The sequence below is a fragment of the Oryctolagus cuniculus genome, chromosome 1 (genome assembly GCF_051225735.1).
Source record: "Oryctolagus cuniculus isolate XC-2025 breed Fujian yellow rabbit chromosome 1, ASM5122573v1, whole genome shotgun sequence".
NCBI lineage: Eukaryota > Metazoa > Chordata > Mammalia > Lagomorpha > Leporidae > Oryctolagus > Oryctolagus cuniculus.
In genome coordinates, this window is record NC_142867.1 from 148,453,049 (window position 1) to 148,473,318 (window position 20,270).

A 20,270-nucleotide genomic window follows, 5' to 3' on the forward strand; every position below is an offset into this window, starting at 1 on the left:
TAGAACATCCCTAACAAAGTCACTTGTTCGTGCATTCAGCAGATATAAATTGAGCACTATGCACCATTTAAACCCAAAGATGAAAACTCTTTAGTTGCTACTTCCTAGGAACTTACACCCAACCTGATTCCATATACAGGTCATTATTATAAGTTCTCTTGGACCAAAATCTACCTCTACACGGCTTCCAGAAGAGAAAATACTGTTCCAACTTTAATATTTTTAGAGCATGATTATGCCTTAATCCAACCACCCCAACCCTAAGTTCACTCAATTACTCCTCATGCCTTAAGTGTCCAGGCCAGTCAAGACTTTGGTCTTACACACATTCAAGTTTGTTAAAGCCCCTCTTAAACGGAGGAGACTACTGGAATATATGCCCCAGGAGTTTTCTGCCATGACCTGGACACTGTGCTTGTACTGCTACAGCTACAACTGCTGGCCTTCTGAAAACACCTCTGTGAACACCTGGGTTATGAATTTACAAGTGTGGTCTTTGAGGTGAGACCCAAGTTTGTACTGACTGATGATGTTGTAGTCTTGGGCAAGGTGCTCCATGTCTCTCAACCCCAACTTAATCTGTGATAGGCAATCATTATTTCCTATGTATTTCTTGTGAGGACAAAACATACGACATATGTAAAGGACCTTAGTGCAGTACCTGACACAGTAGACCCTTTGAATGTGTGGGTTCCATATTCATGGATTCAATCAACTGGTGATCAAAAATTTATTTTTTCAAATTGATCTGTATTGAATAAGGACAAGCTTTTTTTCCATCTTATTATCCCCTAAGCAACTACTTACCTAACATTTACATCATATAAGGTATTATAAGTAATATCTACCGGCCGCGCGAGTCCTTCCGGGGCAGAGGTCACCATGGCGGCGGCCTGGGCTCGGCTCGGGCTCTGTGCGGTGAAGGAGGTCCGTGTTCAGTTCTGCCCCTTCGAGCAGAACGTGGAGTCGACGAGGACCTTCCTCCAGGCGGTGAGCAGCGAGAAGGTGCACTCCACCAATCTCATCTGCTCGGTGGTTGCGGACGTGAGGCATGATGGCTCCGAGCCCTGCGTGGACGTGCTGTTCCGAGACGGGCATCGCCTGATCATGCGCGGCGCCCACCTCACCGCTCAGGAGATGCTCACTGCCTTCGCTTCCCACATCCAGGCCAGGTGCGGCGGGGGGCGGGGACAAGCCAGGCGCTGGGAGTGGGCGCTGACCGCGCAGGAGCGACCAAGCTGATTTTAGCCTGGCACTAGGACACTACTCCAAGGAGAGCTTGACTTAATTATTCAAGTCACTATCTGGAGTGTCACGAAAACAAAACAAAACAAAAACAGACCCCATGACTGCGGTGTTTCTGGAGCAAGACCAAAGCGGGAAAGGGTCTGATGGAACTTCTGCGTGTTTCATTTTCTTCATCCAACGCTTAATCCTTTTGAATTTGGCTTCTCCTTTCATGCACTCAAGGTACCTCTTACTGTTAGTCAACAAACCCGGTGCTGTTTGTTAGTCCTTGTATTTCTAGGTCAGTTGCATCTGAGCTGTCTCTCCTCTTGAGACTTTTTTGTTTTATAACCATAAAGGTGTTTTAGCCTCAAAAAAAAAAAAAGTAATATCTAAAGATGATTTAATGTATACAGGAGGATTTGTGTATGTTATATGCAAATACTATACCATTTTATATAAAAAATTTACATGTCCACAGACTTTGTTATCCTTAGAGGGTCTGGGAACTAATACCCCACAGATACTGAGCTAATGGCTGTACATCGTAGAAACTCAAAAATTGCTGATATTTTTAATATTGCTTCTACTTTCACAGACATATCAATTTAAAAAATTAAGATTTACTTTATTTATATGAAGGGCAGAGCTACAGAGAGAAAGAGACAAAGAGAGAAAGAGATCTTCCATCCACTGGTTCACTTTCATAGAGCTGGGAAAGACCGAAGCCAGGAGCCAGGATCTTCTGGGTCTCCCAACATTGGGATGGGGGCCCAAATACTTAGACCATCTTCTGCTGCCTTCCCAGGCACATTAGCAGGGAGCTAGATTGGACGTGGAGTAGTGGAGACAGGAATCGGCACCCACATGGGATGTCAGCATTGCAAGTAACTGTTTTACACACTATACTAAAATGCTGCGCCCCCCTCCCCAATTTTTTTTTTCAGATAATTGACACCAAATCCCAAATCATCCATCCTGATTTAACTGATTGTCTCCAAAATTTAAGACTTCATGTTTACTATTGCAAGTTCATGTGCTTTCACCTTATTTTCTCTTGCTGGGGTTTCTCTAAATTATTATTCTGTTGTGTCATCTGTAGATTTGATGCACCTGACCTTAAAGTCGCCCTCCAAGTCACTTGATAATGCTGCAAATCAAGAAGGACCAAGGACAAACGCCTTGTAACACACCATGAGACCTTCATCCAGGTTCACATCTATTTTCACTTTTCATCAGTTGTTTAATGAGTTGTGAACAGAGCGTACTGCACTGACATCTAGTACACATTCCTTCATCTTTCTACAAGAACATCCTAAGAAAAAAAACAGACTGACAAATTTATCTCTGGAATTCCTCAAATCTATTTGCTATCTTTAAAAAAAAAAGATTTATTTATTTGAAAGGCAGAGTTACAGAGAGATAAGAGAAAGAGAGGTCTTCCATCTACTGGTTCACTCCCCAAAAGGCCACAATAGCTAGAGCTGGGCTGATCCAAAGCCAGGAGCCAGGAGCTAGGAGCATCACATGGGTGCAGGGGCCTAAGGACTTGGGCCACCTTCTACTGCTTCTACTGCTTTCCCAGGCCATAGCAGAGAGCTGGATCAGATGTGGAGCAGCCAGGACTCAAACCGGCACCTGTATGGGATACCAGCACTGCAGGCAGTGGCCTTACCCTCCTCCCCTGGGTCCCTGCCCAGTAACCCTTAAAATAAGAAAAAAGGGGCTGGCACAGTAGACGAAGTGGGTAAAGCTGCCACCTGCAGTGCTGGTGTCCAATGTGGGTACCTGCTCCACTTCTGATCCAGCTATCTGCTCCGGCCTGGAAAAGCAGTGGAAGGTGGCCCAAGTGCTTGGACCTCTGCACCCAAGTGGGAGACCCAGAAGTGAAAAGCTTCTGGCTCCTAGCTTCAGATCAGCCTAGTTCCAGTCATTGTGACCATTTAGGGAATAAACCAGTACATAGAAGCCTGCCTCTCTCTCTCTCTCTCTCTCTCTCTCTATCTCTGCCTCTACCTCTCTATAACTCTGCCTTTCAAATAAATAAAAAGAAAATGAAAATGACACAGATATGATTTAATGAATTTGTAGTTGCTCTTGAGTCTCATTTTCTTTAAATTATCTAGAAATCATATTCCCTAAATAATCTATAAGATTATTTCTAACCATCTATAAGATGTCTTTACTTTCTTCCTCTTCTTTGTGGTAGACAAAATAATGGTCCCTAAATGCCTCCATGTCCTAATGCCAGAAGCTGTGAATTTGTTACCTCGGGAAGGTAGGGGACGACATGGCTGTGTTTAAGGATAAGAACTCTGAGATGAGAGGACCCTGGATTACCCAGGTGGGTCCAGTCTCATCACAAGCAGAGAGTCTTTTCCAGCTATTGTCAAAAGATCAAATTTCCGAGCAAGGTGTAATGTTGGTGGCTGTGAAGAGGGAGCAGAGCAGATCATTAGCCACGGGAAGGGGAGAGTTTTTAGAAGCTGGAAAAGACAGGGAGCACATCCTCCCCTAAACCCTCCAGACGGGAACACAGCCCTACTAACACCTTGCTTTTAGGCCACAGAGATCTGTGTTGGGCTTCTGATCTTCAAAACTGTAAGATAATAAACTTGTGTTAGTTTAAACCACTAAGTCTTTGATCATTTATTACAGCAGTCAGAGGAAACAAATAGCTTCTCATTATCCATCCATCTTCATTTTTAGAAATGCATACTTTGAATTAACTGATTTATTTTGAAATTCACTTTTAGCCAGTTGGGGCTTAATTTGGCCAAGACATAGGAGACAGGGTAAGATGAGTTGGTGAATTGCAGGAAATCATCAGCTGGTCTCCTAATAACAGTCCTCTTCTCTTGTTAATACAGGTTTCAGTGAAGTGTCTGCACAGCAAAACTGTTAGAATGGTTGTTACAGGACCAGTATTGTGGCACAGTGGGCTAATAAGCTGCTTGTGATGCCAGCATCCCATATTGCAATATGCGAGTTCGAGTCCTGGCTACTTCACTTCCAATCCAGATCCCTGCTGATGTACCTGGGAAAGCAACAGAAAATGACCCAACTGCTTGGGCCCCTGCACCCACGTGGGAGACCCAAATGGAGATCTTGGCCCCTGGCTTTGGCCTTGCTCAGCCCTGGCTGTTGCAGACATTTGGAAAGTGAACCAGTGAATGAAAGATCTCTCACTCCCTCTTTCTGTGTCACTCTGCCTTTCAAATAAATAAAAAGATCTTTAAAAAAAAAAGTTTGTCATTATTGTAATTACATAACCATATTTTTTAAAATAAACAATTCATCTAATCTCTACTCCATCACTCCTCTGATATAACTCAAGAAAAGTGGATGTGGTTTTACTGAGTATAATCTATCCTTACAACATGTACAATAATGTTATTGTGCAACCCACATTTGGAAGGCATAGCCCAACTGTCACGTATCAGGTGTTTTGTGATTTTCAATAGTAATTTCCCTCTCTCTGCTCCTCAGTATTCATACATGGAAAAAATAAGGACATCTGGAAAGATAACCTCTAAGGTCTCTTTCTTCTTCTAAATTGCTGGCTACTATGAAAGTCTGAGCATAAACCAAAAATTTTTTAATTCCCTGTTTCCTTGCTGAAAGATAAACTGATTGAAATATAGTACTTCAATCCTTTGTTCATGTCAGTCCCGCTACATGAAATGTACTCTTCTTTTCCTTTATTTTCTTTTACCACTTATATCTCCAGCTAGTAAAATCCTACTCTGCTTTCAAGTCCCAAATCAAATGCCACTTCTCATGAACACTTCCTTGATCATGGCATCAGGAGTTAATCTTGCTCTGCTCTGAAATACTGTAGCATTCATTGCCTGTAGGCTTCTCACACACTGAGTTATTATTCTTTTTTGTTGCAATGTTTTTCCACTCCAAACAGACTGCAGCTTCCTGAGGATGGGTACTATGTTCCTAGTTGTTTGCCAACAGCAAGTGTTGAGTCAATATCCTACCTTTTCTCCTATTATAAAGAAAGTGATGGCTCCAATCTCAAGCCCATCCTCTTCTGATTCCCTTCCATCCTGCCTCTCACCGATCCAGTGAATATCCATTCCTTTCCACATCTCTCCTTCTCTCTCTTTTTTTAAAAGATTTATTTATTTATTTGAAAGTCAGGGTTACACAGCGAGAGAAGGAGAGGCAGAGAGAGAGAGAGGTCTTCCATCCACTGGTTCACTCCCCAGTTGGCCACAAAGGCCGGAGCTACACTGATCCGAAGCCAGGAGCTTCTTCTGGGTCTCCCATTTGGGTGCAGGGGCCCAAGGAAGGACTTGTGCCATCTTCTACTGCTTTCCCAGGCCATAGCAGAGAGCTGGATTGGAAGTGGAGCAGCTGGGACTCAAACCAGCACCTATATGGGATGCCGGCACTGCAGATGGTGGCTTTATCTGTTACACTACAGCGCCAGCCCCTCTCCTTCTAACTTCCACTTCTTCAGCCTCAGCCTATTACCTCAGCTATCTTCCATTTGGAAAACAATTCCTCTGTAGCTACCTATCCAACTCTATAGCTACATCCTTGGATCACCCATTGCTAAAGTTCACATAGGATTTGAGTCATTTGTATCTACGGCCTCCACTTTCTCATCTTCCACTCATGCTTCTGTCTACTCCACTCTGGATTCCACCTTGTCACTCCAATTGAATGTACTTTCTCCAGTGTTATCAACACTGTCCAAATCAACATAGCCAGTGGACACTTCCTATATTATCTTCTAGTAGCAGCAGTTTCTACTATTGTCAGGACCTCAGGTTTTTTTTATGCTTTTTAGTTTTTTTAATATTTATTTATTTGAAAGGTAGAGTTACAGAGAGAGAGAGAGAGAGAGAGAGAGAGAGAGAATGAATCAATCTTCCACCCACTGGTTTACTCCACCAAAGGGTAGAAATGGCCAGGGCTGGGCCAGGCTGAAGCCAGGAGCCAGGAGCTTCATCTGGGTCTCCCATGTGGGTGCAGAGGCCCAAGCACTTGGGTCATCTTCCACTGCTTTCTTAGGTGCATCAGCAGGGAGCTGGATCAGAATTGGAGCAACCAGGATTCGAACCGGCACCCACATCGGATGCTGGTATTGCAGGCAGTGGCTTAACCTGTTATGCCACAATGCTGGCCCTGGAATCTCTTTCTTGAAATGCTTTCTTCCATTGCCTTCCATGGCATCGGAGTTCTGTTTTAGTCTCCAGCACGAGTTCACCCTTTATTATTCACTTAGAAGTTCACTTTCCTTAGAGTTATATCCTAGACCCTCTTCACTTTGTCTACAGGGTTTCCCTATGCAGTCTCCTTGACTTAGGACAGGGTTACATCTTGATAAACTCCATTGTGGGCTGAAAGTATCCTAAGCGGAAAATGCATTTACTATACCTACCACACACTGTAATATAGCAACACAGCACACTGTAGAGTAGCTACTGCTTCCCCTCAGGACCTGGGTGGGGTGTGTGTGAGTGTGGTATGAGAGAGCAAGAGAGCGAGAGCGAGAGAGAGAGAGAGAGAGAGACTGAGACTGGGAGCTGTGGCTGCTGCTGTTGTCTAGCACATCAGACAGCATTGTACTGCATATCACTATCCTGGGAAAAGATAAAAATTCAGACCACAAAGGACAGTTTCTACAGAATGTGTGTAAAGCATTATACCACCAAAAAGCCCCAAAACAAGGCCATGGTAAGTCAGGACCCCCATATTCCTTTGCAAACCTCCAGTTCTCATGCAAAAGAGCAAATCAAACAGGCAAAAATCTTTGCTCTCCAAAAGTTTATATGCTAATGTAACAAGACAATAGACATTATGGCATAGTAGGCTAAGCCTCCACCCACAGTGCTGGCATCCCATGTGGGTACTGGCTCATATCCTGGTTGCTCCACTTCTGATCCAGCTCTCTGCTTGTGACCTGGGAAAGCAGTAGAAGATGCCCCAAGTGCTTGGGTCCCTGCACCCGCGTAGGAGACGCAGAAGAAGCTCCTGGTTTCTGGCTTTGGATGGCTGAGCTCCGGCTGCTGCAGCCATTTGGGGAGAAAATCAGAGGAGAGAAGACCTTTCTCTCTATCTCTTCCTCTGTCTGTAACTCTGCCTTTCAAATAAATAAATATTTTTTAAAAAAAGACAATAGACAAATAAGTAAATCCCTACAAAATTCCAGATAGTGATAAATGCACAGAAATAACTAACTAGCTGGAGGGGAAATATTTTAGGAAAGGAGTTCAGGGAAGCCACTTCCCTGAGGCCTCCCCTGAGGAGGTGAAACCTGCGCAGGGAAAAAACAAATCTTAAAAACATTCAGGGAGTTCTCAGAAGAAGAGGTAAGGAAAAGCATTCCGGCCGAGGGGAATTAACAAGTGAGCAGGCACTAAGATGGAAAAGATTCTGTTCTGTGTCAGAGACATAGCAGAAGGTTCACAGGATGAGACGAGATGAAATGGGAACAGAAGGATAGGGTCAGATGCAAAGGGGCTTGGAGGGCCAGATAAGAAATTTGGGTTTTACTCCAAGTGCAAAAATTAGCTATGGATGATTGCAACAGCCTTGAACTCATCTTCCAAAGAAGACCCTACAAAAGCCTAGTGCTCTTAAAAATGATCTCTTCTCATCACAGCCTGCTTAAATCTCTTCAGTGGTTTCCTAGCACTAGTAGGAAGGAAGGTCAGAACCTTTGAAAGGACCTCCAAGGGCCAGTCATGCTTGGGGAGGTCACTGTTTGTGCCCAGGTCCATGCCTTGACACTCCTCTCTATAATCTTGTCATCCACCTGCCCATCATGCTGTAGTCACTTCAGGTCCTGGTACACACTAGGCTCACGGTAAATTCTAGACCAATGCTGTCTAAGAGAAATTCATTGTGAGCTACAACATATTTGTAAACTTCCTAGAAGTAACATTAAGCCAGTAGAAAGAGACAGGTGAAACTAATTTTAATAATATATTTCATTTAGCCCAATATATACAAAATATTACCATTTTGACATATAATCAACATGAACATTATTTGATAATTCACATTTTTTCATGCTAAATCTTTGAAATCCTGTGTCTGTGTGTACCTGTATATTGATTTATGCCTACGGATCATCTCAGTCCAGACTAGCACCATTTAAGGACTCCATAGCCATTTGTGTCTAGTCCAGAGCAGATCTGGACCTTATCACGCTGTTCACTCCCTTTGACCTCTCCTACCATCCTCCCTACCTCCCACCTTATGACTTCACCAGATAATAGCTACTCATCACCCATAAATCAAGAAGGCTTTTTGTTGTTATTTTTAAAATAAATAAATTTATTTATTTCAAAGGCAGAGAGACAGAGACCAACACAGAGGCCCAGCCCCAACTATTTGCAGATTATCTGTGGAGTGAATCATCAGAGAGATATTCTCTCTGTCTCTTTTGCCTTTAAAATTAAATAAATAAATAAAAGTTCCTAAAACCAGCCTACCTTGTAATATACCACAAATGTCTTAATGAGGGCATATTCTCCTATGCTATTCCTTCTTAATTTCTTATCTATCAGCCCTGACAAAGAAATCCAATTGTTTCTCTCATGCAGAGAAGGCTCATATCACTCATATGTCTTTTCCATTCCTTCCTAGACCTAATTTTATGAGTTTCAGTAATGATCATTACTGTGTCACTCACTCACTCACAGGCATGAAGGAGTATATGGTTACATACACATACACACACAGCACAGAATGAGCAAAGGAACAAAAAACAACTTCATAAAAACTCAAACTTATTTTCCTCTTTCCCAAAACTTCTAAACTTCTTTGGAAACAGTATATAGGGTAATGCTATTTTTCAAACTTGAATAATGTAGTGACTTCTTTAAAGGAAAGATGTTCTCATGGACTTTAGTGTCATCCCAAATGATCTTTGTTATAATTTATGTTATTTTTATCTGCATAAATTTGAAAGCAGATATATACGGGTTTTTTTATATTTATTTTTATTTATTTGAAATTCAGAGTTACACAGAGAGAGGAGAAGCACAGAGAGGCCTTCCATCCGATGGTTCACTCCCCAATTGGCCCCAACGGCCAGAGCTGCACCAATCCGAAATCAGGAGCCAGGAGCTTCTTCCAGGTCTCCCATGTGGGTGCAGGAACCCAAGGACTTGGGCCATCTTCTACTGCATTCCCAGGCCACAGCAGTGAGCTGGATCAGAAGAGGAGCAGCCAGGACTAGAACCAGCACTGATATGGGATTCCAGCGCTTCAGGCCAGGGCATTAACCCGCTGCGCCACAGCGCCGGCCCCCAGATACATGTTTATATAGAGAGAGCATGCAACAATAAAACTAAAACAAAGTTGCAGATCAACACAGGTAGGAAACCCATAAAAGTCAACTTAACAATCTTCATTTAATGGGACAAACATCGAAGGCCAAGCCATCCCAGTGTGAACGTGGAGCTTCCTGCCCAGGCGCAGGTTCTGCTGAGCTGTTTGCTGACCACATGCTTTGCAATGACTCAATGCCTCCACCGCCTGCCTCTATTCAAATTACCCAGGATCTTCCTTTGTCTACCCTGTGATGAAGTCACTCGGCCTTCATGTGGTGAGAACACAACAGTCACATGTTGACTGCCTGTGTGTTCTCTTTTTAAAAAATAATTTAGCTATGACAAGGAAAGTGGTACTCCCTGGCACCAACAAAAATCTTAAACACAAAAAGGCCCTGAAAGTATGTGGCAACACTCTGTTAGCAGATCATCCAAACAACCCCAAATATGTCAATATTCATTAGTTACTATCATTAAAATGAAAACCAAAAATTAAATTCTTGCAGCAAACTGAAGGTCTCTTGAGAATATGACTGCGCACTCCCAAGGATCCTCAAACCTACTTTTGAAAAAAAAAAAAAAAAGATAAATGAGGCGGAATAGGCTCTGGACTCAAAGTCAGAAAATCTGGATAAAAATTCCAGCTCTGACATTTACAGTGAGTGGGCCTAGGATGTTTGCCTCATTAATTGGTTAGGAAGATTAAATAAAATCATAGTGATAAAGTTACCTGTGAAGTCATCCTTACAGCATGTTAGGTGATGTCTCAGCCAAGTATCCTGGAAGACCAAGCATGGGAGGAAGTGATGCAACACTTCTTCACAGGGACACTGTTCCAGAGAAGCCAACAAATGGGCCAGGGGTGGTGGTGTGCAGTAATCATGGCTCAGAATATCCCAATCTTCTTTGACCTGTGCCAGGGTATTCAGGCTTTGAATACAATTAGAGAAATACTAGCCTAAAATTTTGACTTTAAATTACATACTTGCTGCATTATTCCATTTTTAAAATAAAGCCAACCCCTGCCCTGCTTCACCATGCTTCGTATAAACAGAACACATAAAAGTTTTCATTCTGAAAGACCGGCTGGGGGGCTTGTTTCAGTATAGTCTTGTGACCTGATGAAGGTCATGTGTACATGAAAAACACATTTGCTGAAACTTGTTCCTGATTTGGGATGCAAAACTTAAGAAATGCAAACACGCACACATGATCGTGAATATGTAAAGGACAGCATCTTGTATGGATGGCCCTAAGCAAGACAAAGTCCAATTAAAATATATAAGTCAGTAAAACAGACTCTGGAATGAGCTAAGAAGAAGTAAAGTGTGTGAAGCAGCTAAGTGATCTTGGCTCGCTGTCACTGTCCATCTCATTTTACCTGTGGATTACTATGGAAGGAAAACCACCAAAGGTCTGTTCCACGTCCAGTCATTTTTTTTCCACCCAGTCATTATGCAGTTTTCACTTCTCACTTCCAGGCTCAGTGCCTATTCTTAGACATTCAATAACACCAAATATCAGCCACTGCATGTTAGGCAGGAATTAATGAACAGTAATATCCAGGTTGCTGGCAACATACTGCTGACAGGTGCGGTCAGGCGAGGCAGGTGGTGGAGAGGACTACAGTGTGATCTTATGTAAGATAACACTATCGTGTTGAGTAAATGGACAGTTTTTTCAGACACCAACCACAAGAAAGCTCATCCTGCCAAGGGGCCTCGGGACATTCCACCCACCTCATAGTGCTGGGAGGGGCAGCGACCTGAGCAGAATGGCAAAAGACCCCCTGGAGAGTTCCCACACAGAACTCAGGTCATGAGGCCGCAGGGAACACAGCTGCTCCAGTGAATTAACAGTGGCCAAGACTGAGAAATTAGAGCCCTAGGGTAAAAAGCGGACCTCGCAGCTCAGACCCACACAAGTAAGAGGAAGTCAATGGAGACTGTGCAAACAAGCGTGGGACATCCTGTTGGTTACATCTTTGTGCTGGGGTCACTGCTTCTTTGGGGTGAGGGGGTATGGAGAAATTAGGGGTGAATACAGTAACTCACCACAGTCTCTTCCACTGTGGCATCTGTATAAATATAAGCATACATTACTCTGTATTTGGTTTACTTTAGAGAGCAGGTCCAGTCATTCTCAATAGATTTCATCCTCTTTGGAGTCCAAGCTAAAAATAAAGAATCTTACAGTTCTTGCCATAGAGACATATCTACATTGGGTTGTTTTTTTTTTTTTTTTTTTTTTGAGGAGAATCTTTATTATTATGTACAAGGAACTCCTAAGTGCACATTTATCCCAGCTTCGTGGCAAGTCCTTTAGCCTTGACCTTTCCCAGCTTGGAAATGGGAGTCATAGATTTGGGGCCCAGGAGGTTGCTTCCCCAGCGGCAGCGGATCTCATCATATCTGTCATTGTAGTTGGTCCTGATTGCTTCTACCATCTTAGCCAGAGTCCCTTTGTCTTCCAAGTTCACCAGCATGAAGGTGACAGTGGTACAAGTCTTCCTGTGGACCAGGGGCCCCAGCCAGCCCCATCATCCCTTGATGATGCAGGAAGGAACCCTCATCTTACAACACAAGGCAGGCAAGAAGACAACCAACTTGATGGATCCACATCATGTGCAGTCACCACCAGCTGAGCCTTCCAATTCTCCACCAAGGTAGTGACAATGTTGACACCTTCCTGGAGGACAGGTGGTCTTTTAATGGGAACGTCCCCTTTGCCAGCAGCTTTCTTCTTGGCTTAGGCCAATAGCCTCTTCTTCTTCTCTTGCTTGTCTCTGGTCTGCAACTGTGGGCCAGCTTCAGCAGTTGAGTAGCTGTCTTGCGGTCCAGGGCCTGGATGAACTGGTTAATGATGAGAGGCACTTTCAGCCGCTTATATAAGACGGCCTCTGCTGCTGCAGCCAGACGTAGTGGGGCCATCTGACAAATCGAGTGAGGTCCCTCTTGCGCTGAGGTCCTGTCCAGTGCCAAAGTTCTCAGGCCTTTTCTCAAACAGGATTTATCACCTGTTTGGCCTCCCGCTTCTTCACAACAGCCAGGGCCGGGGCCACCTTCTTCCCCTTGGCCTTCTTTCCTTTCAGCATCTTGGGTGGCTGGAGGAGTGATTACATTGAGTTTTGGTCTCTGGCTTCTATCAAGACTTTGGTTACCAAAATGGTCAACACTAGATAAGAAACACTTCTCTGGTTTATGTGCAAGTTAATCTATTATACATGTATCGTGGATAGCTCCTCTTCCTTTTGACTAGTCCCCAGCCTTCCTTCTATGAAAGGCACCCTCTTATAACTGCTCCTTTCCATTCTACAAATGTGTGGTTCAAAGTGGGAGGGTTGCCATCTTCTTATGTGTCCCTATCCCACGGACCATAGAGTTAATTTGGCAAGAGTTAGGGGTCCTTGCCTACAGCCAACACAATCACAGCCTTCCCCCCAATTTTTATACCTAGAAGTAAGAAATAAAGTCAGTCCCTCGGGTATTTTAACTCACAATATGTGAAACTCAAGATCCACAATGGGAGAGAACGACTTGGACCACCTGACAAGCAGAGATGCAAACACAATGAGAGGGAATCCTGGTAACGCTTGGGCTTCTGGTTCCAGTTGTACTTTGATTTGTTATTAAATCTGTTTCCTTGTCTTTCCCATAGACTGACTTTTAACCCTTCTTCCTTCAGTTACTTAAAATATCGCAATATCTTCCCAATAAATTCTTTCCTTATCTGTAAACAGCTTCAATTTGGGTTTCAGTGGCCAGCCACCCACAGTATCCTGAACAATAAAACCACACATGGTTATCGTCTCACTCAAGGATGAACATGGAAATGTACAACTGCTAAAGGGCTAGGTGGTGATTCCCTGTTACAACTTCATTTTAGCGAACCTTAAGAGGTGGCTTTCTACAAGTTTAACCTCCAGGCTTAGGGTGGTATCAAAGAGGAATTAAAAAAGAATATCAATTTCCACATTGTTGGATTTCCACATTAATGAAAGGACAATGACTGCAGGAGGTAGTGGGAAGCAGTATGCATTTTCAAAGAGGCCTTCTTTCATTTTTTTATTGTTATATTTTTAAAAATCCTTTGCTTTCTGAACCCGCTGCTCCATAGGCAGTGCAGCTGGGGAAGCCATGGGTGGTCTCCTTCTCACTCCACTGAAATGACTTGCCTCCTGGTCAGTGGCCCTAACTAAACAGGGTCCAAGGCTGGAGAAATCAAAGGAGTTATTTTTACAAAAGAGGGTTTTTTTGCCTGCTGTGCAGGGACATTAGGGGACTGTCTGGCGGGAAGCTGGGACGTCTAAAACAACTGCAGCAGGAAGGCGCAGAGATCCAAGATCCCTCTGCTTCTCTCTCCCCCTGCTTTCCTCCCCTCCTGCCACCCGCCGCCAAGCCCACATCCAAACGGCAGCGGAGACATCAGCAGTCTGGTGCAGAGCAGCCTTGGAATTCCCCCCAGGAGGCTGGTGGTGGGAAAAACGTCTTGCTTATTTGTTTGGTTTTGCTTTCTTGAAAGCAACCTTAAGATGACCTGGCACTGCCACTGACATCTCCCATCAAAGTAGAGGACAGGGGATGAAGGGGACACACAGCACCACCCAGGATGGAGAAGACAAATTAAGACTTGATGATCTGCACAAACCCTGCCTGTGCCACCCAACTTGGCCAGGCCTCTTAACAACACAGAGGTATTACCACTAGGAATGAATGGGTCAGGTCTATGTGTGGGAGCAGCTAGCCCTGAACAGGACTAGTACCATCTGCTGTGCTGGTGGAACAAACTGTTATTTCCAAAAAGAAAATCTGAATTCTTCACGACCACCCCCGCCATCATGCTGAGACATGAGTGTTAAACACACAGTCTCCCATAGTAGACCCCTCTTCACTGTTTCATCATGGAAGAAGTGTAAAAGCACTGTAATCAAGCAATCCTTCCCTCTTCCTCCTTTCAAGCGGCATTGGCTTTAGTCTGAGAACTGGCCTGATGTTAGCCAAATGCAATCTGCAGGGGTGGATTTTAGCTGTTGTGAATGTATGGGCTGCAGTCAATGCACACTAGGCATCCCAGAAATACCACCAATGAACCCCTTTTCGAGTAGGTTTGCTCCTCTTAACCTGGCAGAAAGGACCATGCCCTCACAAAGCACCTTCATTTAAGGCTACACAAGTTACGCTAATTTTGCAATGGGTCATTGAGTTAGTCTAGGGGATTATTAATTTTTTAATCATTAAGAATACTTTTGCTGAGCATGAAAACCAGTGCAAGTATTTTATTACCTCAATTATATCCAGATCTATTGCTTATTGCTTTCAGTTGTTTTTAAGGATTTTACAACACTTGGGCAGAATCTGTGGATCTGTTTTGCAAATGGGCTTTCATGTATGTTCATGGTACCTTCTGTCACAGAAAGAGCTGCAGAGTAAGGAGGGGGGAACATATTTTATTCAGGAAATTTTGTAATAGAGAAAAAGAGACCTCAGTATAGAACCAGGCTCCAAATATAGCAAGAAAAAGTGGGAACTCACAATGAAGAAGAGCAGAGGGGCAAAGGGAGATGGGTAGATGGAGAATTACTAGGAGGAGACATCAGGGCTTAGGGGGAGTTCTTGCTGATGGCAGACCAGGGGGTCAGATGTGAAGAATGAGGGATGAAGAATTTTATCAGGAATCTAGGCAGATCCAATATTGTAGATACAGGATTCTCTCTAAGCCGACTAAGCAGAGTTATTACTAAAACTGGGAGATGTAGGCCTGACAAAGATAGACACTGAAGCCCAAGGTCAAAGCCTGGTTGAGAAGAGGCAAGCTTGGTGAAGAGAGTCATCACATGTTTACCACCCAGAATTTACAGAGCCAGATAAGCAGTGTTTCCTGGAGGGCAGTCTCCTGAGGAGGCAACACGATGCTGAGGTAGTATTTCCGGGTAGAGTATTTCTGGGTCCATCATAAGCACTGCCTACAGAAACCGTGTGTGCTTTAGAGCAAACCAGAGCAAACTGGATTTTAGAGCAAACTGGATTTGAATTCTTGCTTTATCATTCATTTGCTACCTAATCTGATCATTAACTTCTCAGCCTGTTCTTTCATCCATAAAATGGGGTTACTAATACTTACCTTTCAGAGTTGTTGAGAGACTTATAGAAGATGGTTAATGAGAAGCACTGATATAACTATAGAAGCACAGGGAGGCTAAATAGTTATTCTAAAGACTGCCATCAGAGCTGGCAATTTTTTTTTTTAAGATTTATTTATTTATTTATTTGAAAGTCAGAGTTACACAGAGAAGGAGAGGCAAAGAGACAGGTCTTCCATCTGCTGGTTCATTCCCCACTTGGCCACAACAGCTGGAGCTGAGCTGATCCAAAGCCAGGAGCTTCTTCTGGGTCTCCCATTCAGGTGCAGGGGCCCAAGCACTTGGGCCATCTTCTACTGCTTTCCCAGGCCATAACAGAGAGCTGGATCAGAAGTGGAGCAGCCAGGATATGAACTGGCACCCATATGGGATGCCAGCACTGCAGGTGGTGGCTTTACCCACCATGCTGCAGTACCAGTCTCAATATTTCTTAAATATTTCCCAAAGTTTCATCTTGGCTTTCTGGATTGCTGGAATAGCTCAAGTGTGTTCAAAATCCTATGGGAAAGATGATCAAACTGGGTAATGCTGTGTTTCATCAAAAACAGAGTCCACCTTTTACATAATGAAGCTACTCCTGTCATATTATTTTTTTTTTTAATTTTTGACAGGCAGAGTGGACAGTGAGAGAGAGAGACAGAGAGAAAGGTCTTCCTTTGCCGTTGGTTCACCCTCCAATGGCCGCCTTGGCCAGCGCGCTGCGGCCGGCGCACCGCGCTGATCCGATGGCAGGAGCCAGGAGCCAGGTGCTTTTCCTGGTCTCCCATGGGGTGCAGGGCCCAAGCACCTGGGCCATCCTCCACTGCACTCCCTGGCCACAGCAGAGAGCTGGCCTGGAAGAGGGGCAACCGGGACAGAATCCGGCGCCCCGACCGGGACTAGAACCCGGTGTGCCGGCGCCGCTAGGCGGAGGATTAGCCTATTGAGCCACGGCGCCGGCCCTACTCCTGTCATATTATTAATAAATTGGTTCTGAAGAAATTGCCCAAGAGAATTTCCTAAAGTGAATGCCCTGGTCTTTCATGATGTTTGGTAGTTTCTACTTCAAGTCTACATGGCTTATCTACTACTGTAGATATGGACTGTCCTACATATGGCCTCAGATCCAGTGTCAACCTCAGCCAAGACTGCTTGGCTCACCATTCATTTTAAGGCTTACCATTGAGATACCATCTCAGACCTGGTTTACGGTGACAAATATTAAAGGACTGGATTTCTGAATGACTCTGTGGACAACCCGATCAGGTAACCCCAAATTATGCCACCTATTTTAAAAGAAGATTTATTTTTTTGAAAGGCAGAACATCAGAGAGACAGTTGAGACAGGGAGGGGTTAGGTAGGGGAAGACAGCTTCCATTATCTGGTTCATTTCTCAGATGGCTACAACAGCCAGGTCTCAGCCTGGCTGAAGCCAAGAGCTCCATCTGGGTCACCTACATGGGTGACAGGGGCCCAAGTGTTTGAACCATCTTCATCTGCTTTTGCCTGCACAATAGTAGGAAGCAGGATTATAAGAGGAGCAGCTGAGACTTGAATAGGTGCTCAAATATGGGAAGCCAGTGTCACAAATAATCCGTTGCACCACAACACGCATCCCTAAGGTTGCTACTTTCTTAAGAAGTTGCGCTGGGGGCTGCATTGTGGCATTGTGGGTAATACTAATGCCTGCAAAGCTGGCATCCCATAGGGGCGCTGGTTCAAATCCTGGCTGCTCCACTTCCAATCCAGCTCCCTGCTAATGCATCTGGGAAAGCAGCAGAGTACCCACAAAGTGCCTGGGCACTTGCACAGAGGTGGGAGACCTGGAACAAACTCCTGGCTTCAGCCTGGTCTCACACCTGGCCTTTGCAGCATTTTGGGAGTGAACCAGTAGATGGAAAACCTCTCCCTCTCTGTCTCTGTAACTCTGCCTTTCAAATAAGTTAAATAAATCCTTTAAAAAAAAAAAAGCTGCTCTGACCTTAATTTTCCAATACTATCCCTGTTCAGTTAACTGGACTCTTGCCAACTCCCCCACATCCAAACAAGTTACCTCACTGAGTCTGCTACTTCCCCAGTTGTCTCTCACTATGCCAATTCTGCTTTCTGACATAGGCCCTGATACACATGGGAAGAATCCCTGCATGGAAATTTAATCAAGTTCTGTTTTTGCAGGCAATAGATTCAAATTCTGACTGATTCCCACAGAAAAGTAATTTATAAAGGATAGTGGAACTTGATGGAAGAAAAGGAAAAGCTGGAAAACCAGGCTCAGTAAATGGGCAAGAATAAAAAAAAGAGACATTGGCTAGGGCCAAAGCCAAGCCATGCCCAGCCTTTTTGGTACAGACACTGTATTGCCACTGTTGAATACTAGGCCTCACGGTTGGAATTACTATCTCAGCACTGTTCATCAGGTGCAGCCCCTCTCTGCTGCTACCATTACAGGCATCCCCATGTGGATTCTCTATTGTGTGTGCTTCTTTACACAAACAGCTTCTGCACCAAATTCTAAAAGGGGCCAGTTTGACTGTCTCATTCCCAGCCACAAGCCAGTGTTCTAACTGCCAGAAAGCCTAAGAGAGTTTCTGACTTTTGCAGCTTCTACAGCAGATACTAAAAAAAAAAAATAAAAATAAAAATAAAAAAAAAATAATCAAGTATGTGACCAATTGTCCACAATGCCTTAAAAGATGCATCCATTCTGAAGAGGACATCCATTTCAATATAGTTAAGTTTAAACTGGAATTTTTACATTTTGGAAGACTTACCAAAAAATGTTCATAGAGGTTAAACCTTTAGTCTCAGCAATTTCACTTCTTAGAGTCTGTAATTCGGATATAATACGAAACAGACTTAGATTGTTTTTTCAAAAGTATTGTTATTGGGGCAGGTGTTCAGTGCATTGGTTAAGTTGCAACAGAGACACCCCCATTTCATATAAAGGTGCTTGGTTTGAGTTCTGGTGCTGCCTTTGATCCAGGTTCCTGCTGATAGGTACCCCGGGAGGCAGCAGGCCCAAATACTTGGACCCCTGCCACCCAAGTGGGATACTCAGGTAGAATTCTGGGTTCCTGGCTTCTCTCTGGCCCAGCTCTTCCTGTTTTGGACATTTGAGGAGTGAACAAGTAGGTGAAAGATTTCTGTCTGTCCCTATGTCTCTCTCATTGTCTTTCTGCCTTTCTAACAAAGTAAAAATAAACAAATAAAAAATAAAATAAAGCAGTTATTGCATTATTACCTACAGTCATGCGTCACTTATTGACATGCTTTGAGAAATGCATTGTTATGCAATTTTATCACTGTGCAAACACAATAGAGTGCAGTTAGGTTAACCCAGATAGTACAGTCTACTACATACCTAAGCTATATTATAACTTTATGACACCACAGTGGTATGTGAACTCCGTTGTTGACTGTGTACGTGACTGTATTGCAAACAAGTGGAAAAAACCTAAATGTTCAACAGAAAATGAATGTAAAAGTACAGTAATTCATTTAATGGCATATTATTCAGCCATTAAAAATATTATATAATGTTGGCAACACAGTGCATGTTTTGGTTTTAAATTTGAAAGCAAATCTTTCTACTTTGAATTTTTGGTAACTTGACCCCTACCAGTTCTGAGAACAAAGTTGAGAACTGCCATTTTTTCTTTTTTACATTATTGAGAACAAAATAATCTTAAATGTACATATCATTTATTGATATTGATATTTCTGTTGGGTAGCTATGTGACACACAATATTGGTTTCATTAATTCCTACATGACTGGAAATCACTAATCAAGTAAATGAAAAAAAGAACTATAAGCAAAAACCCCAATCCACTGTAGGAAGTAGGTTACTTTAGGTGAATTTATAGGTAACCTTATAGGTAACCTGTGTATGTGCTAACGGAGGTGGAAGGAACCTTTACAAAGCCTGTTGAAACTTAGGGACTGTGCTTGGGGAGAGCATCCTAACAGGATGACCCCAGTGGGTTCATGGGAACAATTGTTTTGCCCCCTAAGACCCTGGTTAAAAAAACCCAGTGAACAGAAAGTGCTAGGCCATGCTGGCTGATGGTAAGGCTGTAGGAGGTAGCCATTGACAGTGTTCAGTCAAAGCAAGAAGAGGAGGGTAAAGTCTGGGAGCTTCCTGGAGGCTGAACTGTCCCTGTGGTGGGACAAGCTTTTGTGCAAGAGGTGCAGGTCTTAAGACTAGCCTTTCATGTTTGGATTCCACGTTCAATAAATAACCTGGTAACAACCTGGTTTTCTATGTAGCCGCCTCTCATAAGAAAATGCACTGTTCATCCTGACATGGGTATTTCAGTCTGCATGGTAAAAGTCCTACATCTACTGCAAAATAATAAACTGGTTGATTTATAAAAAAAAAAAAACTTAATGTTCAACAAAAATGAATGCAAAATTATAATATATTCATTTAAGAGCATATTATTCAGCCACTAAAAATAACAATTATGGGGCTGGCATTGTGCTATAGTGGGTTAAGCTACCATCTGCAATGATGGCATTCTATATTGGCACTGCTTCAGGTCCTGGCTCCCCCACTTCCAATTCAGCTTCCTGCTAATGTGCCTGGGAAAGCAGCTGATGGCCCAAGTACAAGGGTCCCT

At 43.5% G+C, this 20,270-nt stretch overlaps 1 protein-coding gene and 2 pseudogenes across 5 annotated transcripts in view; 1 reads left to right on the top strand and 2 right to left on the bottom strand.

Annotated features, from left to right (window-relative positions):
• Positions 1-829: 829 nt before the first annotated feature.
• On the top strand, positions 830-1,234 carry LOC100349806 (large ribosomal subunit protein mL53 pseudogene; annotated as a pseudogene).
• Positions 1,235-9,174: 7,940 nt separating this feature from the next.
• The window catches only part of LOC100355171 (uncharacterized), a 90,473-nt gene continuing 79,377 nt past the window's right edge, over positions 9,175-20,270 (bottom strand). For 2 of the 5 annotated variants that reach the window (XR_016223208.1, XM_070050413.2), the window contains 2 exons: positions 10,261-10,441; positions 9,175-9,406 (listed from right to left, as the gene is read on the bottom strand). Coding sequence is in view for 2 of the 5 variants with exons in the window: in XM_070050413.2 (XP_069906514.2) it covers positions 9,378-9,406; positions 10,261-10,441 (210 nt within the window). In the remaining 3 variants the exon portion in view is untranslated. Of the gene's footprint in view, positions 9,407-10,260; positions 10,442-15,764; positions 16,168-20,270 lie in introns of those variants that run through there. The other 3 variants (XR_011379418.2, XR_016223209.1, XM_089316232.1) reach the window with 2 other exon arrangements.
• LOC138844045 (large ribosomal subunit protein eL8 pseudogene) lies at positions 11,756-12,630 on the bottom strand (annotated as a pseudogene).